The sequence below is a fragment of the Nuphar pumila genome, chromosome 6, assembly GCF_984573655.1.
Source record: "Nuphar pumila chromosome 6, dmNupPumi1.hap1.1, whole genome shotgun sequence".
Lineage (NCBI taxonomy): Eukaryota > Viridiplantae > Streptophyta > Magnoliopsida > Nymphaeales > Nymphaeaceae > Nuphar > Nuphar pumila.
The window spans coordinates 119,366,330-119,386,463 of NC_143254.1; the positions used below are offsets into that span (position 1 = coordinate 119,366,330).

The 20,134-nt window shown below is 36.9% G+C and overlaps 1 protein-coding gene across 2 annotated transcripts in view; it reads left to right on the forward strand.

Annotated features, from left to right (window-relative positions):
• LOC149835918 (filament-like plant protein 4) overlaps window positions 1-20,134 on the forward strand; it is a 36,422-nt gene that overhangs the window by 12,160 nt on the left and 4,128 nt on the right. Inside the window, exons 2-5 of one of the 2 annotated variants that reach the window (XM_090008852.1) lie at window positions 3,174-3,297; window positions 3,736-3,913; window positions 4,106-6,515; window positions 6,694-6,757. In XM_090008852.1, the coding sequence (XP_089864978.1) occupies window positions 3,187-3,297; window positions 3,736-3,913; window positions 4,106-6,515; window positions 6,694-6,757 (2,763 nt within the window). In that variant the 5' untranslated portion in view covers window positions 3,174-3,186. Of the gene's footprint in view, window positions 1-3,173; window positions 3,298-3,735; window positions 3,914-4,105; window positions 6,516-6,693; window positions 6,758-20,134 lie in introns of those variants that run through there. The other variant, XM_090008853.1, reaches the window with a different exon arrangement.

Sequence of the window (20,134 nt, forward strand, 5' to 3'; positions counted from 1 at the left end):
ATATTTTGTGTTTAACTATGGATGCCCACATCACATAGTTTGTATCGTTTAGGCGTACGGGAATGGAAACCATTACCTCTCTTTCATTCTCCATTTCCTTACAAGGTTAAGAGAAATGGTAGAGAACAAAGAAGAAAGAAAAAAAGAGTGAAATACGAGCACTTATTTGAGAGATGGCACACTTTCCGATGCAACATTCCTCGATTTGTTGTATCCCCTAAGCGTACGATTCTCCTCTTGATATTTTCATGAATTTTCTTCAAAAAACTTGCCTTTGGACCACCAAAGCTCTGATACCATGTAATGAAGTGGATTGAATCTGATACACATGCAAGAACACACTTTCAATCAAATAAAAATACTTGATTGAATCACGAAACCACCCATACAAGGGTCTACAAACTTGTTATTGCATAGAAGCACTCAAGAATGAGTTAGGAATACAAGGCCACAAGAGGCCAATTTATAATACAATGGAGCCAATGGGGTGCAGCTCAATATGGCTGTTGGGGCTGCACTCAACAGTCATAAATATAGATGTTGGGGCAGCTCCAACGGCTATATGGAGCTGTCCCATCAAATCTAAAAAAGACAAAAAGGTAAAAAAAGAAAAAGACAAAAATAAATACATGAAATAAAATGCAGAAATGTCAGCCCCTAATAGGCTGACACCTATTACAGAAATACATATATATATATATATACACACATATATGTATATCTTAAGAAAAAGATCCTTATGCATCAGAAACAGATGATCCAAGAGTGTGTTTTTATAAAACCAAGCATCTAGATCACATCCCTATGGTAAAATTTAAGAAAAAAATTAAAAAACCCCACGAAAATGTCTGATCATACTCCAGTTCACATCGTAAGTTTAGATCACATCCGGATGCTAAAGCTTTTTCAATGAATCCCTCTATTTTAGATCCATATATGGAAGGGCTGATGGCATTTCCATGATAGTTGTCTTTTCTTTAAGTTGTCACTTTTTTGAGTTTGTAGTTGAAACTTACTATGCTTGATTAGTCAATCCCAGGAAAATTTTGTTGGTGTAAATATAGAACACATGCACTTCATGGAAAGCTCATTGGCTTATCATTGTTCAGTTACTACTAGGATAGACAACTTGAACTAGCATTGTATGAAAATGCTACTTCCTTTCTAATTTGATTTATTTATAGTAGTTGCATGAGAAAAATGCTTGGAAGACTCTGAAAAAATTGCCGTTCAAACTGTAGGAAATTGTGTTTCAAACTTTCAACAAATGCAAGTTATACCTTTTATAAGGAAATGAGGGCCTCCAACGATGTTCACCAAATCACCAAAGTGGACACACAAAAGAGCCACAACAAAGTCCACCAAAATACCAAAGTAAACACACAATAAGCCACAAATGGGCACACACACAAAACCCACTAAAGGGGTCAACATAAGAGCCTCAAAAACAATATTTTATTGATATAAATCCATGCAAGAAGCATACATTTGTGAGGGGGTTTCACCCCTTTATATACACAATCCAAAGAGTCTCCAAAGAGACGTTGGGAGAGGCCCAACGGCTCTAAATAGAACCGTTGGACCTTCCCAATGTCTCTTGAGTTGACTAGTCAACATTTGTTGACTAATTGAATTCAAACCAAAAAAGTAAAAAGCTAAAAACTAAACTAACCTAATTACCAGAGTTACCAATCGAGGAAGCGGGAGCGGGAAGCGATACGGGAAGCAACAGCGGGAAGCGAGACACTTTAAAAAATTTAGGAAGCGTGGGACCACTTAGAAAAAAATTCCGAACCATCTCGGAAGCGACCTAGGAAGCTAGGGGGAAGCGAAAAAATGAATAAATGGGGAAGCGTGGAGGAAGCATGGGGGAAGCGCGCTTCCCATAAAAGGGAAATGCACTTCCCAAAAAAGGGGGACGCTTCCCCTCACGCTTCGGAAGCGCGACGTTTCGCTCTTCCGAAGCGTGCTTTGGGGAAGCACGCTTTCCCTTTTACCTGGGCGCTTCCGGTAACTCTGCTAATTACTATACCTATATATATATTATATATACATGTTTAACACCTTTCTGCATCAATCATCTCAATCCTTTGCTGGTAATCTTGACTGAAACATTGTAGCTGATAGGTGGTAATCCTTTAAATGATTTTGATGAAGGGTGCAAAGAAAGTTTGATTTTAGATTGTATTTCTAGAGTCAGAAGGTTGTAGTTAAACATGGTTGTCATAACATACTTTTTGTTCTAATAAATTTGGTGCAGGACTGTCGGTTCTTCTTTGGAAGTTACTTTCCTAGCCTTTGGTTAGATTAATATTTAGAATTGTTGCAAAGATGTATCTAAACTTTGAATATCCTTTTACCCTATCAATTAGGTAAAATAAGCCTCATACGCCCACTGTTCATTGCTAGAATCTTTTCATTCTTACTGATCCTTCTTGTGGTTATATGTTTTGGCACCCTAAAATTCTATTGAGCACCAGCTTGCTTGTAAATAGCATCAGGAGTGACCATAACAATTTGAGAAAGGAGTACCTGGAAAATGCATGGGTAGTCAGTTTGCATCATTGGTTAGCAGGACAGTACAAATGCTTTGTCACCTAAAATTCTAGTGTTTCATTGCAGCATATTTCAAAGTTGCATTGAAGCGTCTAGAAAAATTTAAATACGGCACCGCTTGCAGAATCCATGCAGAGTGGAAAGATAATTTTTTGCGAGGAAGATCATTCTGCTATTTCTAATGGTCAATCTTTCTTGTAGTATATTACTTAATGTGTTTCCACTTCTTGGAAACAATGTCAGGGTTATATTGGGATTTGTTTGTGCATTTGATTGAGTTCATGTCTGTTTACATGATTTACATTAAGTTAGTTTCTTTATCAAAATTGTCTGTGTTAAGGATCCTTTTCCATGTTGATTTACTATCTTAATATTCTGTAAGAAACTTATTTATCATACATTTTTGTTGTATGCCCTTTTTCTTTGAGGTACAATTGTTTGATTGTTGTATGGTAGTCTGGCAGCCGCCTCTGAAATGCTTGTGTTGCTACTTCATGTGCTAGTCTTTTAGTTGGTTTTTGATCCTGTCTTTGTAGGTTCTTCTTTTCTAATACTAGTTTCACTATGATCTAACTGTGAAGTTGCAGTGGATGTGCATTTAATGTGTTTATTCACAGGCTATAATTCAATATGGACCGTCGGAGTTGGCCTTGGAGAAAGAAAATCTCTGACAAAGCTGCAGCTGTTACAGATTCTAGTGGTGCATCTTTGGCTAATTCAAGCAGTCAGCATGATGATCAGGTAAACCACTGAATTCACTTGTTTGTCTGAATGTTATGAAACTTCTAAGCCAAAATTATTATGTTATTCATTTATTTTTCAATCTTTTTTCATTTTCCCTGTAATTAAGCTCACTGTTGCTAATAACAAAAACTCAGTTTTCTAAATAAAGTGTTAGCTGAACATAAAGATAAATCCAGCTAATCCATTGTCTACAATAATTTGGGATCATATGGTTATCTCTTTGACTTTTACTTGGTTAATGATAATAATATAACACTTGATGAAGAGAGCTTGTAAGCCTAAGGAGAGTTGATAATCAAATTTGATGGTACAAATGATCGTGTCTCACTTTCTTTTACCAATGAATGCTTATTTATAGGTATAACGTGAAATACCAATCTTGCATATAAATTCATGCTCAACAGTCAACTGGGATTGCTTCATTTCTTTTGGCAGGATGCTTCAAAGAATGTAAATTATGTCCAAATTTCTTTAGAAGCATATGCAAAGTTGACTGAATCAGAAGAGCAGGTGAAATTATTAAATGAAAAGCTTTCATCGGCACAGTCCGATATTACCACCAAGGAAAACCTTGCCAAACAGCATGCTAAAGTTGCTGAAGAAGCTGTATCAGGTACTAGTATAGAAGCTTTCTATACATTGATAAAATTTGCTACTGCTTCTTTTCTTCTATAGAACTTTGTAGGATTGGTGGATCTTACTTTTTCTTATAAATTACTGTTGAATAAAGAAAAATCAGGTACTTCTGTTATGTATTCAATGAATTCCTTTATCTTGGTTTGGCCTGCTGGGCCCCAATTTTCAGGCTGGGAAAAGGCTGAAGCAGAAGCTCTGGCATTAAAACAACAGCTTGAATCTCTAACACTAGAGAAGCTTGCAGCTGATGATCGGGCTTCCCATCTGGATGGGGCTCTCAAAGAGTGCATGAAGCAGATTCGGCATATTAAGGAGGAAAGTGAACAAAAGATGCAAGAATTGGTCATTAGCAAATCCAAACAATGGGAAAAGGTTCAGTTTGAATATGAAGCAAAAATAGTAAATTTAGAACAAGAGCTCGTCAGGGCTTCAGCTGAAAATGATGCACTTTCCAGATCATTGCAAGAACGTGCTGCTGTGATAATAAATTTGAATGAAGAAAAATCTCAAGCTGATGCAGAAATTGAAGTGTTGAAGGCGGACATTCAGTCTTGTGAAAGGGAAATAAGTTCCATGAAGTACGAGCTTCATATTGTTTCAAAGGAGCTTGAGATCCGCAATGAGGAGAAGAATATGAACAACAGATCTGCTGAAGCAGCAAATAAGCAGCATTTAGAGAGTGTAAAAAAAATAGCAAAACTAGAGGCAGAGTGCCAAAGGTTACGTGGCCTTGTCCGGAAGAAATTGCCTGGTCCTGCAGCATTGGCTCAAATGAAACTTGAAGTAGAGAACTTAGGGAGGGACCCTGGAGAAAATAGATTGCGACAATCCCCTGTCAAAAATCCGATCCCACATCCACCTCCAGTATCTGAATTTCCTCTTGATATTGCTCAGCAAGTCCATAAAGAGACCGAATTCCTAACAACACGTTTGTTGGCAATGGAGGAAGAAACAAAGATGCTGAAAGAGGCTCTCGCCAAGCGTAACAGTGAACTGCAGGCTTCTAGAAATATGTGTGCTAAAACAGCAAGCAAGTTGCATGCTGTTGAAGCACAATTGCAGTCACTGGGTCATGGAAGAAGTTTGCCAAAATCAAATGTGGAGATGCCTGCTGAAGGATCTGTGGATCATAATAGTAGCAATCCTCCAAGCTTAACATCAATGTCTGAAGATGGTGTTGATGATGAAGCTAGCTGTGCTGAGTCCTGGACCACAGCACTGATTTCAGAACTGTCGAATTTCAAGAAAGAAAAGGTTACTGACAGAGGTAACAAGCTGGGCTTTTCTGCTAACTTGGAAGCTATGGATGATTTTCTTGAAATGGAGAAATTAGCTTGTATGTCAACAGAATCCAATGGCATGATGTGCACGCTCAACAACTCGTCTGATAAAAAAATTGATGTAAATGGATCTGAATCATTTGTTTCAGCTCCTAAGCATGAGGATCCTATCAACTCCTCAGGAAATATGGCTTCTCTTAGCGAAGAATCTTCCCACTTAGAGTTTGCATCTGATGCAAGCAAGGCATCATTGTCACAGCTTCAGAAAAGACTAGCAGTCATCTTTGATTCACATGCTAGGGAAACTGACATGGAGAGGGTTTTGGATGACATTAGATGTGTGGTTCATGATGTACAAAATTCTTTACCACGGGCTTCTGTAGGTTCCTCAGGGGAACAACTGTCAGAAACTGCTGGTCTGCAATCTGTTCCTCATATTTTAAGCACAGCCATGGATAATAGGGATTCTTCTGTTCCATGTCTATGTCTGAATCAAAGTATGAGATCTGACTTTACAGTTTCTGTAACAAAAATCCATAATTTTGTTTCATCACTTGCAAAAGAAGCTAAGAACATCTGGAAGGATCAAAACTCTGATGATCAGCAGTCAGTTGATAAAATGGAACACTTCTCGGAATCTGTTAGTAAAGTTTTAAGTGGCAAAATAAGCATGCCAGAATTTATTATTGATCTTGCTCATGTTTTGTTTGAAGTTAGTGAACTACACTTCCATGTTCTGAGCAGTAATGCCTCCAAGGGGGAATGCAATGGTGTTGTTTATGCAGGCAACTTAATCAGTGCTGGGGATGAATTACCTAAATATCATCCTTCAAAAGACGTAGCTTCCAAAGGGACAACCTGTGGTTCTACTTCTGATGTTGAGAGTCTGCAAGAAGGAATCTTGGGCCATGTCTCTGAGATCAAGGGTACATCCTATAATTCCCTAAATGAAGAAATTGCTCAATTGAAACTAGAGAAGGATAATGTGGAAGCAGATTTGGCTAGATGTAAGGAAAGCTTGGAACAAACAAAAGCTCAATTAGCAGAAACAGAGAGCCAGCTATCTGACCTGAAGTTGCAGCTTACATCTTCTCAGAAGTCCAATAGCTTGGCAGAGACACAGCTGAAATGTATGGCCGAATCTTATAATTTGCTTGAGTTGCGTGTTTCAGAAACAGAAAGTGAATTAAACCAGATAAAAGAAAAAGCACATAAGTTAGATTTAGAACTTCAAGCAGAGCAGCATAACCATCAGGAAGCTTTAGCCAAATGCAAGGATCTTCAGGAGCAACTTCAAAGGTTAGATGGCATTGTGTTAGTTGAAAGCAATGTTCTAATCATGGAAGTTATATACTGTGCAAGTATTTTGAAAACTATATCTATAGAAATGCTTTTAGTGTTGTGGTTATACTTCTTGATGTGGATCTTGCTTTTGATCTCATTATTTCCATGTCTGCATGCATGTGAATGTGGGTAGGAATGAGGGATGTTCTCTCTGCTCTTCATCTTCAGCTGTTGATACTGAACTCAAAGCCAAACAGGTAAGCATTATAAAATTCCTTGATAATTTGGAGACTTTTTTTTCTGAGACCCTATGTTCTCTATAATAAGCCTGACGTATGAAGCAGGTACAATATTGGAATTAGACAATTCTTCAACTTGTGCTTTAATCTGTGTACTTCACATTTAGTACATTCCATTTGAAGTAAGTTTCACTATGCATAAGATGCACCTTTCTACATAAAATCTGAATCACATCTATGCACCACTTGGAATACTCCTTCAGATGATGCTGCCATCTATAGCCTCAAGGCTTGTTTCCAGGACATTGCGGTTTTGCTTATTGTTATGCTAAAATATATCCTAAGAAAATTATTGGCAGTGTATAAGCACCAAGTGGCATCTGAATGCTCATCATTAATTGCTTTCCATGTTTTCTGTTTGATGACAATTTTCTCACTTTTTGTTTTCTCAACTCTAGCCGGGTCATAGAATAAATGCAGATTCATTGACTTTGTAATGATAGTCTAAAAGGCATACCAATTATGATCTTGTACTACGAAACTGACTTAACCTACATTATTACACTGATTCAAGATAGTTTTCTTTGCCTAAGCATAACTTCTAGCTATTAGATTTGGTTATATACACAGGACTGCTTGGATTTCATGTTTTTGAGATATGCTTGTATGCTTTGTGGACTGGTAAATATTCGTTAACTTCCCTAAACTAAATGGTGTCTCTTTCCATTTTGTGCTGGCTAGTGTTGCAGTCAACATCTTAGTCACGTGTTGTTTTCTTGTCACAATCAATTGTTTTTTTGGCTCATGGACATGCACACATTCACGTGTACACTTAAGGGTTTATAATTTATCAGTTGTGCCCTTACTGTAACGACAAAACAAGGAATTAGTTGCTATTAAAATTCTAACACCCATTGGTAACTATCCTTGTTATCACTCCTGAAATCTAAGTGTGCTTCTTTACATGTCAGTCTTTTGAAGGTAAATGAAATGTGTTCATAAATTTGATAATAAGCATGAAAGATGGCAAATTAATAATAGTAGGAGACAGACATTATGGAATACATACATGGAAGAGCCTGTTGTGTGTACAGAGCGTGGAAATAAAAATGTGGACCAGATATTACCCAAAATTGGCCAATGAAGAATGAATCTGAGAACCAAAAAAGTGGTTTTATCCACAATTGCTAGACTGGGAACCGAAAACAAGAAGCGGTGGGGAATCAGAATCAAGATGCGGTCAATTCAATTTTTTGGAGGATTCGAGAAGCATAAAGCAAATAAGAAGCGGTAGGGATAATTATTTAGGAAGAAATATAAGAAATTATGAGAAATAATGATAAAATGTTGGATATAAGAAAACTAAGTAATGAAGTTCTTTGAGGAAAAGAGAAGTATGCCAATGAATAATTAAGAAATAACGTTTACAATTGACAACTATATATTAAAAAAAACTATCTAAGATCATTTAATAGAATAACTAAATAACACACTTGTATACAATCAATTAAAGTGCAAAACTTTCAAAAAATACAAGTTCATAAGTTTATTTTGGAATTTGGATACAAAACATTGAAATAATTAAAAAAACATATGCAGAAATTAATATGTAATTTATCACATATATTACTATTCTAAGAAACTGTAATGAGATATGCGGAAAAAACAAAGAGTGCAATAAGCACTTACAATGTCCACCAATGGACAAGCAAAAGGGATAACACCCAAATCCACAAAGAGACAACACAACATAAAAAATATAAACGTCTCTTATTGAAAAGAGAGAGAGCTCTCAAGAGTGCATATTATAAAGGGGTTCACCCCTATTTATACAAGAAGAAGAAGAGAGGAAGGGAGGCCACAAGGGCCTGAAAAGGTGCGCCAAAAGGGGGCTCCCATAGAGTCGTTGGGAGCCCCCAACAGTCACAATTGTGACCGTTGGGGGCCCCAACGATTCTATGGTGGGTCCCTTTTATGTGGCTTAAAAAATGAAAATAAAAAAAACAAAAATAAAATAAATACAGAAAAAAAAAAAAGAAAAATAACAAGTACCCCTATCGGGTACTTGTGAAATGACTAAAATACCCCTATTGGGTATATTAGACAATATATATATATATAAACACACACACACACATATATATATATATATATATATATATATATATATATATATATATAGATTACATGTATTTTAACACCCTCCCTCAAGCTTTACGGGGATATAACCGAAAGCTTGTTAAGGAGAAACAAGAAACGAGGAGCAGCAAGAGCTTTAGTGAAGAAGTCCGCCAACTGGTAATCGGATGTAACGTAAGGTAGTGCTATGGTTCCTCTTAGGTATTCATCACGTACGTAATGGCAGTTCATCTCGATGTGCTTAGTACGCTCATGGAAGGTGTGATTGCTTGCAATATAAATTGCGTTTTGTTGTCACAACACATCTTCGAAGGAGTAGAGATGACAATGCCCATATCACTGCAGAAGACTTCTTAGCCATACATGTTCCATGGTTGTAGTGGCCATAGCACGATATTCTGCTTCCGTTGAGGGCAATGATACTTTGTGCTGCTTCTTGCATCTCCAAGAAATCATAGTCACCTAAGAAAACACAAAAACCCGTAGTTGAGACTCTGTTATTGGGATTTCCTCCCCAATCAGCATCAGTATAAACAATTAAATCAAGTGATGAAGAGGAAGAAAGAAAAACTCCCTTAGTTATGGTGTTTTTGATGTATCTGACGATCCTTAAGACTGCACTCATGTGCACGGTTGTAGGTGCATGTTGAAACTGACTGACAGAGTGAACGACATGAGCTATGTCTGGCCGAGTGATAGATAAATAGATTAGAGACCCAACAAGTTGACGGTAGGGAGTAGGATCCTCGAGAGGTGTTCCATCTTCCAATCTTAACTTTGCATTGATGACTTCAGGGGGTTTCTGTCTTCTTATCATCGGAGATATCAGACTTGGAACAAATGTCAGCAGCAAGTTTCATCTGAGAGAGAATGTACCCTTGAGGAGAGTACGCTACTTCAATTCCTAAAAAATGCCTTAAGAAACCAAGGTCAGACATGTCAAAATTTTCTTTTAAAACTTTCTTAATATCATTAATTCTTTGCTCATCACTTCCAGTGATGATCATATCATCAACATAAAGTAGTAGAATAACTACTGAAGACCCTGCACTTTTCACAAACAAAGCAGTGTCAGTATAACATGAACGAAAATTCAAACTTGTCATTACATTACTAAATCTATCATGCCAAGCCTTTGGGGCTTGTTTCAAACCATATAATGCCTTTTTAAATTTGAGAATTTTATTTTTACCAATACATACTCCTGGTGGAGGATCCATGTAAACCTCTTCATTTAATTCACCATTTAGGAATGCATTCTTAACATCTAGTTGGTAGATAGGCCATTTTTGAACTGACGCAACAACGATAAGAGTCCTAACACTAGTCATCCTAGCTACGGGTGCAAAAGTTTCTTCATAGTCTATACCGTATTCTTGAGCGTATCCTTTTGCTACTAATCGGGCTTTATAGCGTTCTAATGAACCATCACTTTTAGTTTTAATTTTGAAGACCCATCTACATCCAATCGATCTCTTTCTAGTGGGTAATGAAGTTATTTCCCAAGTTTTTTCCTTTTCAAGGGCGTTAAGTTCTAAGTTCATGGCTTCAACCCATTGGGGAATGTTTTTGGCTTCATTATAATGTGAAGGTTCATGAAATGAGTGTAACGCAATTAGACATGCTCTATACCTTGGAGTTAGAGACTCATAGAAAACAAACCTATTAGGAGGATTGGAGATTCGGTCGGATCTCCTTAAAGAGGTTTCTTCTATGTTGGACCCTTGAGAGTATTATTCTAAGGCGCTGATTTGAGCTTGTTGACCACGCCTAACATAGGTTTGGATTGGTCTATCACTTTCATTTTCAACATTGTTAAGAGGAATATCCTTTAAGTCATTCAACGACTCATCATAGATTTCCTCTTCTTGAGGAATCTCATCTTCTTGAGAGAGAAGATCAAATAAGAAAGCATATTCACTTTCGTCAATATCTTTAGTTTTTATAAAACCATTTTCATTTTCCAAAAAGGTTACATCTTTGGATACATAGAGTTTGTTATTTTTCAAGTCAAAACATCTAAAACCCTTTTGATTTTCTCCATATCCTAAGAAAACACATTCAATAGCCTTAGGAGATAATTTGTCTCTTTTATGTGTAAGGACAAAACGTTTACACCCAAAAATTCTTAATTTATTGAAATCGGGTGTTCTTTCAAATAATTTTTCATATGAAGATGTATTTTGTAAGGATGAAGATATCATTCTATTTATCAAGTTGAGGTTAAGGCGGCTTCGGCCCAAAAACTCTTTGGAATTTCCTTGGAAATAAGGAGTGTCCTAGTGGTTTCCATGATGTGTCTATGCTTTCTTTCAGCTAAACCATTTTGTAGAGGAGTCCTAGGACACGATCTTTGATGACAAATTTCATTTATTTCTAAATAATTTTGAAATTCATTTGATAGATATTCTCCACCTGAATCGGATCTAAGAGTAGAGATATTACTTGAAAATTGATTTTTGACTATCATATGGAATTTCTTGAAGAAGTCAAAGACTTCGGATTTTAAATTGAGAAAGTAGATCCACACATACCTAGTATAGTCATCAATGAAAGTAACGTAATAGGAGTATCCTCCTTTAGACATGACCGGAGAAGGACCCCAAACGTCCGAATGGACTAATTCAAATGGTCTTTTGGACACAAAAGTTCGATTTGGAAAAGGAGTGGATTTCATTTTGCTAAAAATACAACTCTTGCAAACAAAATGTTTCTCATTTCAAAATTTCTTTCCAAATGGAAAGGAGTACATTTTTGAGAAACTGGGATGTCCAAGTCTTTGATGCCAAATTTCAATATTTTTATCTTGGACATGGTTACAAAAAGAGTTAGTGGGAAGTTTCAAGTTGCTCATGTAATAGAGATTTCCCCTCCTATGGCCTTGCCCAATCTGCTTCCCGGACCGGAGATCCTGTATAGAGCAATCCTAAGTTGAGAAGGAAATTTCACATCCATGATTGCATATTTGAGCAACAGATAGGAGATTTAAATTAAGTTGAGGTACCACTCTCACGTTTGGCACAAAGAAATCTTTGGAAAAATTTAAAGTTCCAAAACTTTTTACTTGTAAAGATGTACCATCAACAGTTGAAACATAGGAGTTTTTAGAGTTATTACATAAATCGGAAAGCTCATTTTCAAGAGGGGTCATATGAAAGGAAGCTCCAGAATCAATGATCCAAGAAGACATACCTGGAGGAGAGGAAGAAGCTATGGCGGCACCCGAGGTTGATGGTATCTTGAGTAGAGTTTGAAGTGCTTCTGATAGTTGAGCAAGAGAAAAATACTTCTTTCCTTTGATAGTTTCCTCCTCCTTTTGAGTAGCTTCTTCAACGGAGGCAACCTTATTTTTAGGTGCTTCATTCAACTTAGGGCAATTAGGTCTTATATGACCCAGTTCTTGGCAATGATGGCAAATGGCTTTTCTATAGTTGTCATTATAATTATTTTGCCTTTCAAAGTGTGGAGGCTTATAGGTTTTCACATGGTTGCCGGGTTTAGATACAACCAAAACGTCATCTCCTCCTTTAATCATGCCGAGACGAGTTTCTTCTTAGCATATTTCGGCTATGGCGTCTTCCAAGGGAAGAGGCTTAGATCTATGGAGAAGGGAAGATCTAACTTGTTCATATTCGGGCCTAAGCCCATGTAGAAATTGGAAAACGTGTTCTTTTTTCATTTGTTCTCTTCTTAGTTCTACATCCACACTAGAAACCCACTTTGGTTCTAGTAAAGATAGCTCATCCCATAAGGGTCCAAGAGTGCTGAAGTAATCCCTTACACTCATTTCTCCTTGCTTGATAGTCCGGATTTTTGGAAGAAGAATTGATGAGCAAGGTCTTTTTGAATTAACATACCTTTCATAAAGAACCATGCTTCATTAGCCATCCGAAATTTAGCAATGTTGACGCAAATTTTGAGCTCCACATTGTTCATAAACCAAGCAAGAATCTTCGCATGCTTACTTTCCCAATCTTCCACTTTAGATTGGTGATCTTCAATAGCCTTCATGCAGACATTTCCTTTAAGAGTTTTTTTTTTTTATCACCATCCATCTTGGTTTGTGGTTTCAGAATAGTGCCCATAACGTATCCTCAAAGTTTTTTACCTTTGAGGTTGTTCTCCATGGCGGCGGCCCACATCATATAGTTGGAGTCATTAAGCTTGAAGGAGAGATCAATCTTTTGTTCCTCTTCCATTTAATCTCTTACAAGAATACAAACAAAAAGAGATACAAAAGGAAAAAGAAAACAATATATAACTATTCAACTAGCTATATATTAAGAATCAAGAGCATACACAAGGCTCTGATACCATGTAATGAGATATGCGGAAAAAACAAAGAGTGCAATAGGCACCTACAATGCCCACCAATGGACAAGCAAAAGGGATAACACCAAAATCCACAAAGAGACAACACAACATAAAAATATAAATGTCTCTTATTGAAAAGAGAGAGAGCTCTCAAGAGTGCATATTACAAAGGGGTTCACCCCTATTTATACAAGAAGAAGAAGAGAGGAAGGGAGGCCACAAGGGCCTGAAAAGGTGCGCCAAAAGGGGGCTCCCATAGAGTCGTTGGGAGCCCCCAACGATTCTATGGTGGGCCCCTTTTATGTGGCTTAAAAAATGAAAATAAAAAAACAAAAATAAAATAAATATAGAAAATAAAAAAGGAAAAATAACAAGTACCCCTATCGGGTACTTGTGAAATGACTAAAATACCCCTATTGGGTATATTAGACAATATATATATATATATATATAGATTACATGTATTTTAACAAAAACCTCAACTAAGCCCAACAATATAAATCAACTATTATATGATACCTTTAAACAATAAGAAATATACAAATTGCCTTCTAAAAGTGAGGGACGTAGTGGAGGGAAAAGGCAATTTAGTCAAGAAGCTTCTTAAAAGTTAAAACTCTTCTTTCATTTTCCTTTTTCTGAATTTTAGCAAAAGGACACAAATACCCTTCCTTTTGAAATGTTTTTCACAAAAAAGAAAGGTATCCATATGAAAAGGTTACTCTTTTATGCCCTTAAAGTTTTTAATTTAGCACATGCAAAATTGTCTACTTGAGTTTAGCAAAAAGATACAAATACCCTTCCTTTTGAAATGTTTTACACAAAAGAAAAAAGGGGTATGAAGAGAAAAAGGTTACTCTCTCATGCCTTTGAATCTTTTGATTTAACACATGCTAAATTGCTTACTTAGGTTTTAGGAACTAGAATTCCAATACATGAATTAAAATTCAACTTGAGAATTGGAATTCTGATGAAAATAGAAACTCAACCATGAGAATAAGGATTCCTGTATATGGGAAGATTGCCATCACATGAAAATCGGGATTCCTATGTATAAGAAGTGTGATTCTAGATCGTTTCTGGATCCCACTTCTTGGGAATCATGATTCCCGCTTGATAGTAGCGCTTTGGTAATTATGGTTTTATCCATGCCTGAACTCCCCCATTCTTGTATTGAGTTCTTACCAGCCCTATCACTTATTCATCCCATGCCCATGGACTATGTGCCACCATTCTCCATCCAATGCTGGATCATGACCATGAATCCATTTGCCACCATCAAGTGTTCATAAGGCTGTTCCATGAAGTCCTTAATGACTTGTGTGAGCAATCTACCCTAGCTTGCTTAGTATGGAGGGTGACTTGAGTTTATTGAGGAATTCTTGGATGAAGAAGTCACCCTCTTTGATCTATCCTTTCCCTTAGTTTGTGAAGGAATTCAAGTTGGATGAGTACTTCAAAATGCTCAGCATGTCTGTGGCAATTACGATACTTCAGGGGGTGCTGGTGTTGGGTGGTTCTAGGTGCTTCCATGCATGAGTGTTAGATGTAAGATGTATGTGTGTTCCATATTCTTATTTGTATATAAGATGCTTATATTCTCGTATGTTTTTCTTAAATTTCTTTTTTTCTTCATTTCAATGGTGTTCTCCATTTGCACTAACAAATATACCACACAACACCTGTGTATCCTTTTGACGGAAAACACATGGGTACCACATGCCATCCCCACATCCATGTGAAATAGGTGCAGGTAACAAGCCATGTTAAACTGATGAAGCACCCGTGATGTTTAGGCCTTCTTCTGCTGACCCAATGTAACTCTCTTTAGGAGGTCACAGCAAGTGAAGACCATGAGGAAAGGAGCTTGATATGCTTCACGTCAGTTTTTAGAACTTCATGAAACATGAATGGCTGAGGTTCTTAGGTCATGTTTGGCTAGGCCTATGTCAAGTTGGATTTCAGACTGAGCTTTAATGGGCTAACCATGTATCTTATAGCTACCCTTATCCTGCTTTTGATTTTCCCCTCCGTATTGTTTTATTAGTTAGGGATATCAGTGGTTTTGGTTTGGGACAAAACTCTGACTAAATTTATCTGTTTAGTCAGGTTTCAGTACTGTTCTGTCCGAAGGCAGCCTTTTGAGGGGTAAAGACACCTAAATTTGGTTACTAAATCAGGTCAGATTTGGTTCAACATAATAGAATCTGACCAGATTTGGTTTGGTTTTAAAACATGATCTAACTATTTTAATAATATGTAAAAGATGTAATGAAGTGCCAAATGAAAAGAGCAACGTCTCCAAGCGAAAGCACGGAAGCACGCACATACACAAGATGCCACTAAAGGGCAAAATAAACCACAAAAGTGGTCAAGCACAAAAAGAAGATAAAAAATATATCTCACTTCATAGAATGCTTCAAGAGAAGCTTAGCAAATACATGGGGCTGAGCCCCTTATTTATACACAGCAAGGGACCCAAGGAGGGGCTCCCATAGAGTCGTTGGAGCCCCTCCAACGGTCATATTTATGACCGTTGGAGGGGTCCAACGACTCTATGTGGACCCCTCTCAAGTGAATAAAAACAAAAAAGAAAAAAAGCAAAAAAAGGAAAAAGAATAAAGAAAAAAGAAAAGGAGAAAAGCATATCAATGATATGCGTGTACAAGGTGAAATTACAGAAATACCCCTATCGGGTTTTACAAAAATAAATATATATATATATATATATATATATGTATATATATAGATAGACACATAGACATATATATATTATATATATATGTGTATGTGTCGTAATCTATGTATATATATATATATATATATATATATATATATATATATATATATATATATATAAATATACATCATATTTTAACACCCCCCCTCAAACACATGGTGAGATCACCGAGAGTTTGCTAAGGAGGAAGTAGAAGCGAGGCGAAGGCAAAGCTTTGGTGAAGAAGTCCGCCAACTGATATTCGGTAGGAACATATGGAAGTTGAATGGTGCCTCGTAAAAACTCGTCTCGAACATAATGACAGTCCATCTCAATATGCTTCGTTCGTTCGTGAAAAGTGTGATTGCTAGCGATATAAATGGAGCTCTTGTTGTCACAGCATAGCTTTGAGGGAGTTGAGAATGAGACACCCATATCTTTAAGTAAGCTTCTTAACCATATAATCTCAGTTGTGGTAGTGGCCATCGCCCGATATTCGACTTCAGTAGATGAGAGAGAAACTTTACGCTGCTTTTTACACCTCCAGGAGATAAGTGACTCCCCAAGAAACACACAATAACTTGTGGTCGAAATACGATCATCGGGGTTACCCCCCTAATCAGAGTCAGTATACGCAAGTAAATTAAGAGGTGAAGAAGAGGATAAGAATACTCCCTTAGTTATGGAATCTTTTAGATATCTGATAATGCTCATTACTGCTGCCATGTGAGTGGTGGTAGGAGCAGTCTGAAATTGGCTTGCACTATGAACAACATGGGAAATGTCAGGCCTGGTAATAGATAAATATGTTAAGGATCCAATCAATTGACGATAAGGCGTGGGATCTGCTAAAGGAGTGCCATCATTGGCTCTCATCTTGGCATTGATCACTTCTGGAGTCTCCACCCTTTTGTCATCTGTTAGCCCAGACCTAGCAATAATATCAGAGGCAAGCTTCATCTGAGATAGGACATACCCCTTGGGGGAGTATGCAACTTCAATTCCTAAGAAATACCTCAAAAAACCCAGATCAGACATATCAAAAATTTTCTTAAGAATATTTTTAATAAGATCAATACCTTTCTTATCATTACCTGTGATAATCATATCATCAACATATAATAACAAAATGGTTATGTATTCATTAGAGGATTTAACAAACAAAGCAGTATCAGTGTAACATGAGGAGAAACCATTATCAAGAACTACTTTGCTAAAAAGATCATACCAAGCTTTTGGCGCTTGTTTTAACCCATAAAGAGCTTTGTTTAATTTTAGAATATTGCCTTTCCCAATTTCAAGACCCAGCGGAGGATCCATAAGAACTTCTTCACATAAAGTTCCATTTAAGAAAGCATTTTTAACATCAAGTTGGTATATAGGCCATTGTTTGATGGATGTTAAGGCAATTAAGGTTCGTACACTAGTCATTCTGGCCACGGGAGCAAAGGTTTCTTCATAATCAATCCCATATTCTTGGGCATAGCCTTTTGCTACCAAACGAGCTTTGTATCTTTCAAGAGACCCATCAGATTTAGTTTTGACTTTATATACCCATCTACACCCAATTGCCTTCTTCTCTAAAGGTTGAGGAATAATGCTCCAGGTTTGGGCCTTGTTAAGAGCCTCTAATTCGATTTTCATGGCTTCAATCCAATGTGGGTGATCTTTAGCTTCCTTAAAAGAGGAAGGTTCGTGATACGAATGTATTAACATAAGACAAGTCCTATAATTCGGAGAAAAAGATTCATAGGACACAAACTTTTGTGGTGGCCTACTGGTACGAGAAGATCTCCTAGGTAGATGGTTGTCAGTAGATTCTTCTAAAGAAAAGTCTTGAGAGTATCTGTCAATAGCAGGTTGATGTTCATTTCCTATCCGCCGGGTATAGACAGTTATATCATTAAGGTTTTCATTTTGGGAGGTATTATCATGTTGTTGTATATCATTATAATGTGAAATCCCATCACAACTAGTATCACAAGAAATAGCCTCAGGAGACTCAATTCTAGGAGCTAAGTCAAATAGAAAAGAATAATCAATGTCTTCCTTAGATGTGTGGATATCGAAACCATTTTGTTCTTCAATAAAGTTTATATTTCTCGACACATATAATTTATTGTTTCGAATATCATAACATCTATAGCCTTTTTGATTCTCACCATAGCCAATGAACATACATTCAATAGCTTTAGGTGACAACTTATCTTGTCCTAGACTAAGTACAAAACATTTGCATCCAAAGATTCTTAGTCTATTAAAATCGGGAGTAATTTTAAATAATTTTTCAAAGGGCGAAACATTTTTCAAAGAGGAAGAGGGCATACGATTCACAAGATATGTTGCGGTAAGAAGAGCTTCGGCACAAAAGTTTTTAGGAACACATTTAGACACAAGAAGAGTTCTTGTGGTTTCAATTAAATGCCTATGTTTCCTTTCCGCAAGACCATTTTGTTGCGGAGTTTTAGGACAAGATCGTTGGTGCAAAATTCTATTTGTTTTAAAACAATTTTGGAAGTCTCTAGACATGTATTCTCCTCCGGAGTCGGATCTAAAAATGGCTATATTGTGTTGGAATTGGTTTTGAACAAGAGCGTGAAACTCTTTAAAATTGGTGAAGACATCGGATTTATTCTTGATAATATAAACCCATGTGTATCTAGTAAAATCATCAATAAAAGAAACATAGTAAGAGAAGCCTCCTTTGGACATAACGGGTGCCGGTCCCCATACATCGGAATGCACAAGTTCAAAAGGCCTTTTTGACACAAAATTGCTATGAGAATATGGAAGAGAGTGAATTTTCCCAAGAATACAATCATTGCATGTAAAAGTATTTGTATTACAAAATTTTTCCAAAAATGGAAAAAGGTACAATTTAGAAATACTAGGGTGTCCAAGTCTCCTATGCCAAGTCTCAATATCTTTGGATTGAACATGATTACAAAATGATTTGGATGGCAAAGACAAAAAATCCATATAGTAAAGGTCCCCTCTTCTATGGCCTTGCTCAATCCGCTTCCCGGACCGGAGATCCTGCACATAGCAATTGGTTGGTGAAAAAGAGACATTACATTCAAAATCGGTAATTTGAGAGACGGAGAAAAGATTTAGATTAAGTTTTGGGATGATTCGGATTTTGGGAACAAAAAATTCTTTTTTTGATCATAAATTTTCTCAAGGTTTCCAATACCCTCAACATTTAAAGAAGTTCCATCGGCGGTGGATACATATGATTTAAATTTATTGAGACTTGGTTTTGACAAAAGTGATGCATTTGGAGTCATATGGAAAGAGGCACCCGAATCAAGAATCCAAGAAGACATACCTGAGAATGAAGAAATGGCGGCACCGGAAGTGGAAGGTGAGGATGATGATGTAGAGGCGTTCATCTTCATAAATTGTTGAAGAGTTTCGGTTAGATGAGCGATGGAATCCTTTATGTCACCATCATTCTTTGAATCTTCATTGATGATTGGAGGAGTTTCTCCCACGGAAGCTACCTTCTTCTTGAATTTAGGGCAATCGGGACGAATATGGCCCGGTTCATTACAATTATGACAAATGATTTTTCTTCCTCCACCATTATTCTTCCAAAAATGTGGTGGTTTATATGATCTTACATTGTTGCCGGGTCTAGACACGGCATGTACTTCATCAACATCCCTTTTCAAGGCCAAACGGGTTTCTTCTTGACATAAATCGGCCAAAATATCGCTTAGAGGAGTAGAGGTTCTATGAAGTAGAGATCCTCTAAGTTGTTCAAATTCGGGACGAAGCCCATGAATAAATTGAAAGAACACCTCTTTTTCCATTTGCTCTTGTCTCATAGCAATAGCACTTCCTTCCCATTGCGGTTCGAGAAGGACAAGTTCATCCCATAAAGAGGATAGGGCACTATAATAGTCCCTAATGCTCATATCACCTTGCTTGGTAGCTCTTACCTTGAAGAAAAAAGTGCCTAGCAAGGTCTCTTTGAGTGTACATACCTTTCATGAAAAACCATGCTTCATTAGCCTTCTTGAATTTTGCAAGATTTGCACAAATCTTCAATTCGACGTTATTCATGAACCATGCCAAGATTTTAGCATGTTCACTTTCTCAATCTTCCATTTTAGAAGAGTAATCAAGAATAGCCTTTTCTTTTTTTTCTTCATTCAAGGCTTTTTCTTCACCTCCTTCAAATTTAGTTAACTTTAGTTGTGGTTCCGGAATGGTTCCAC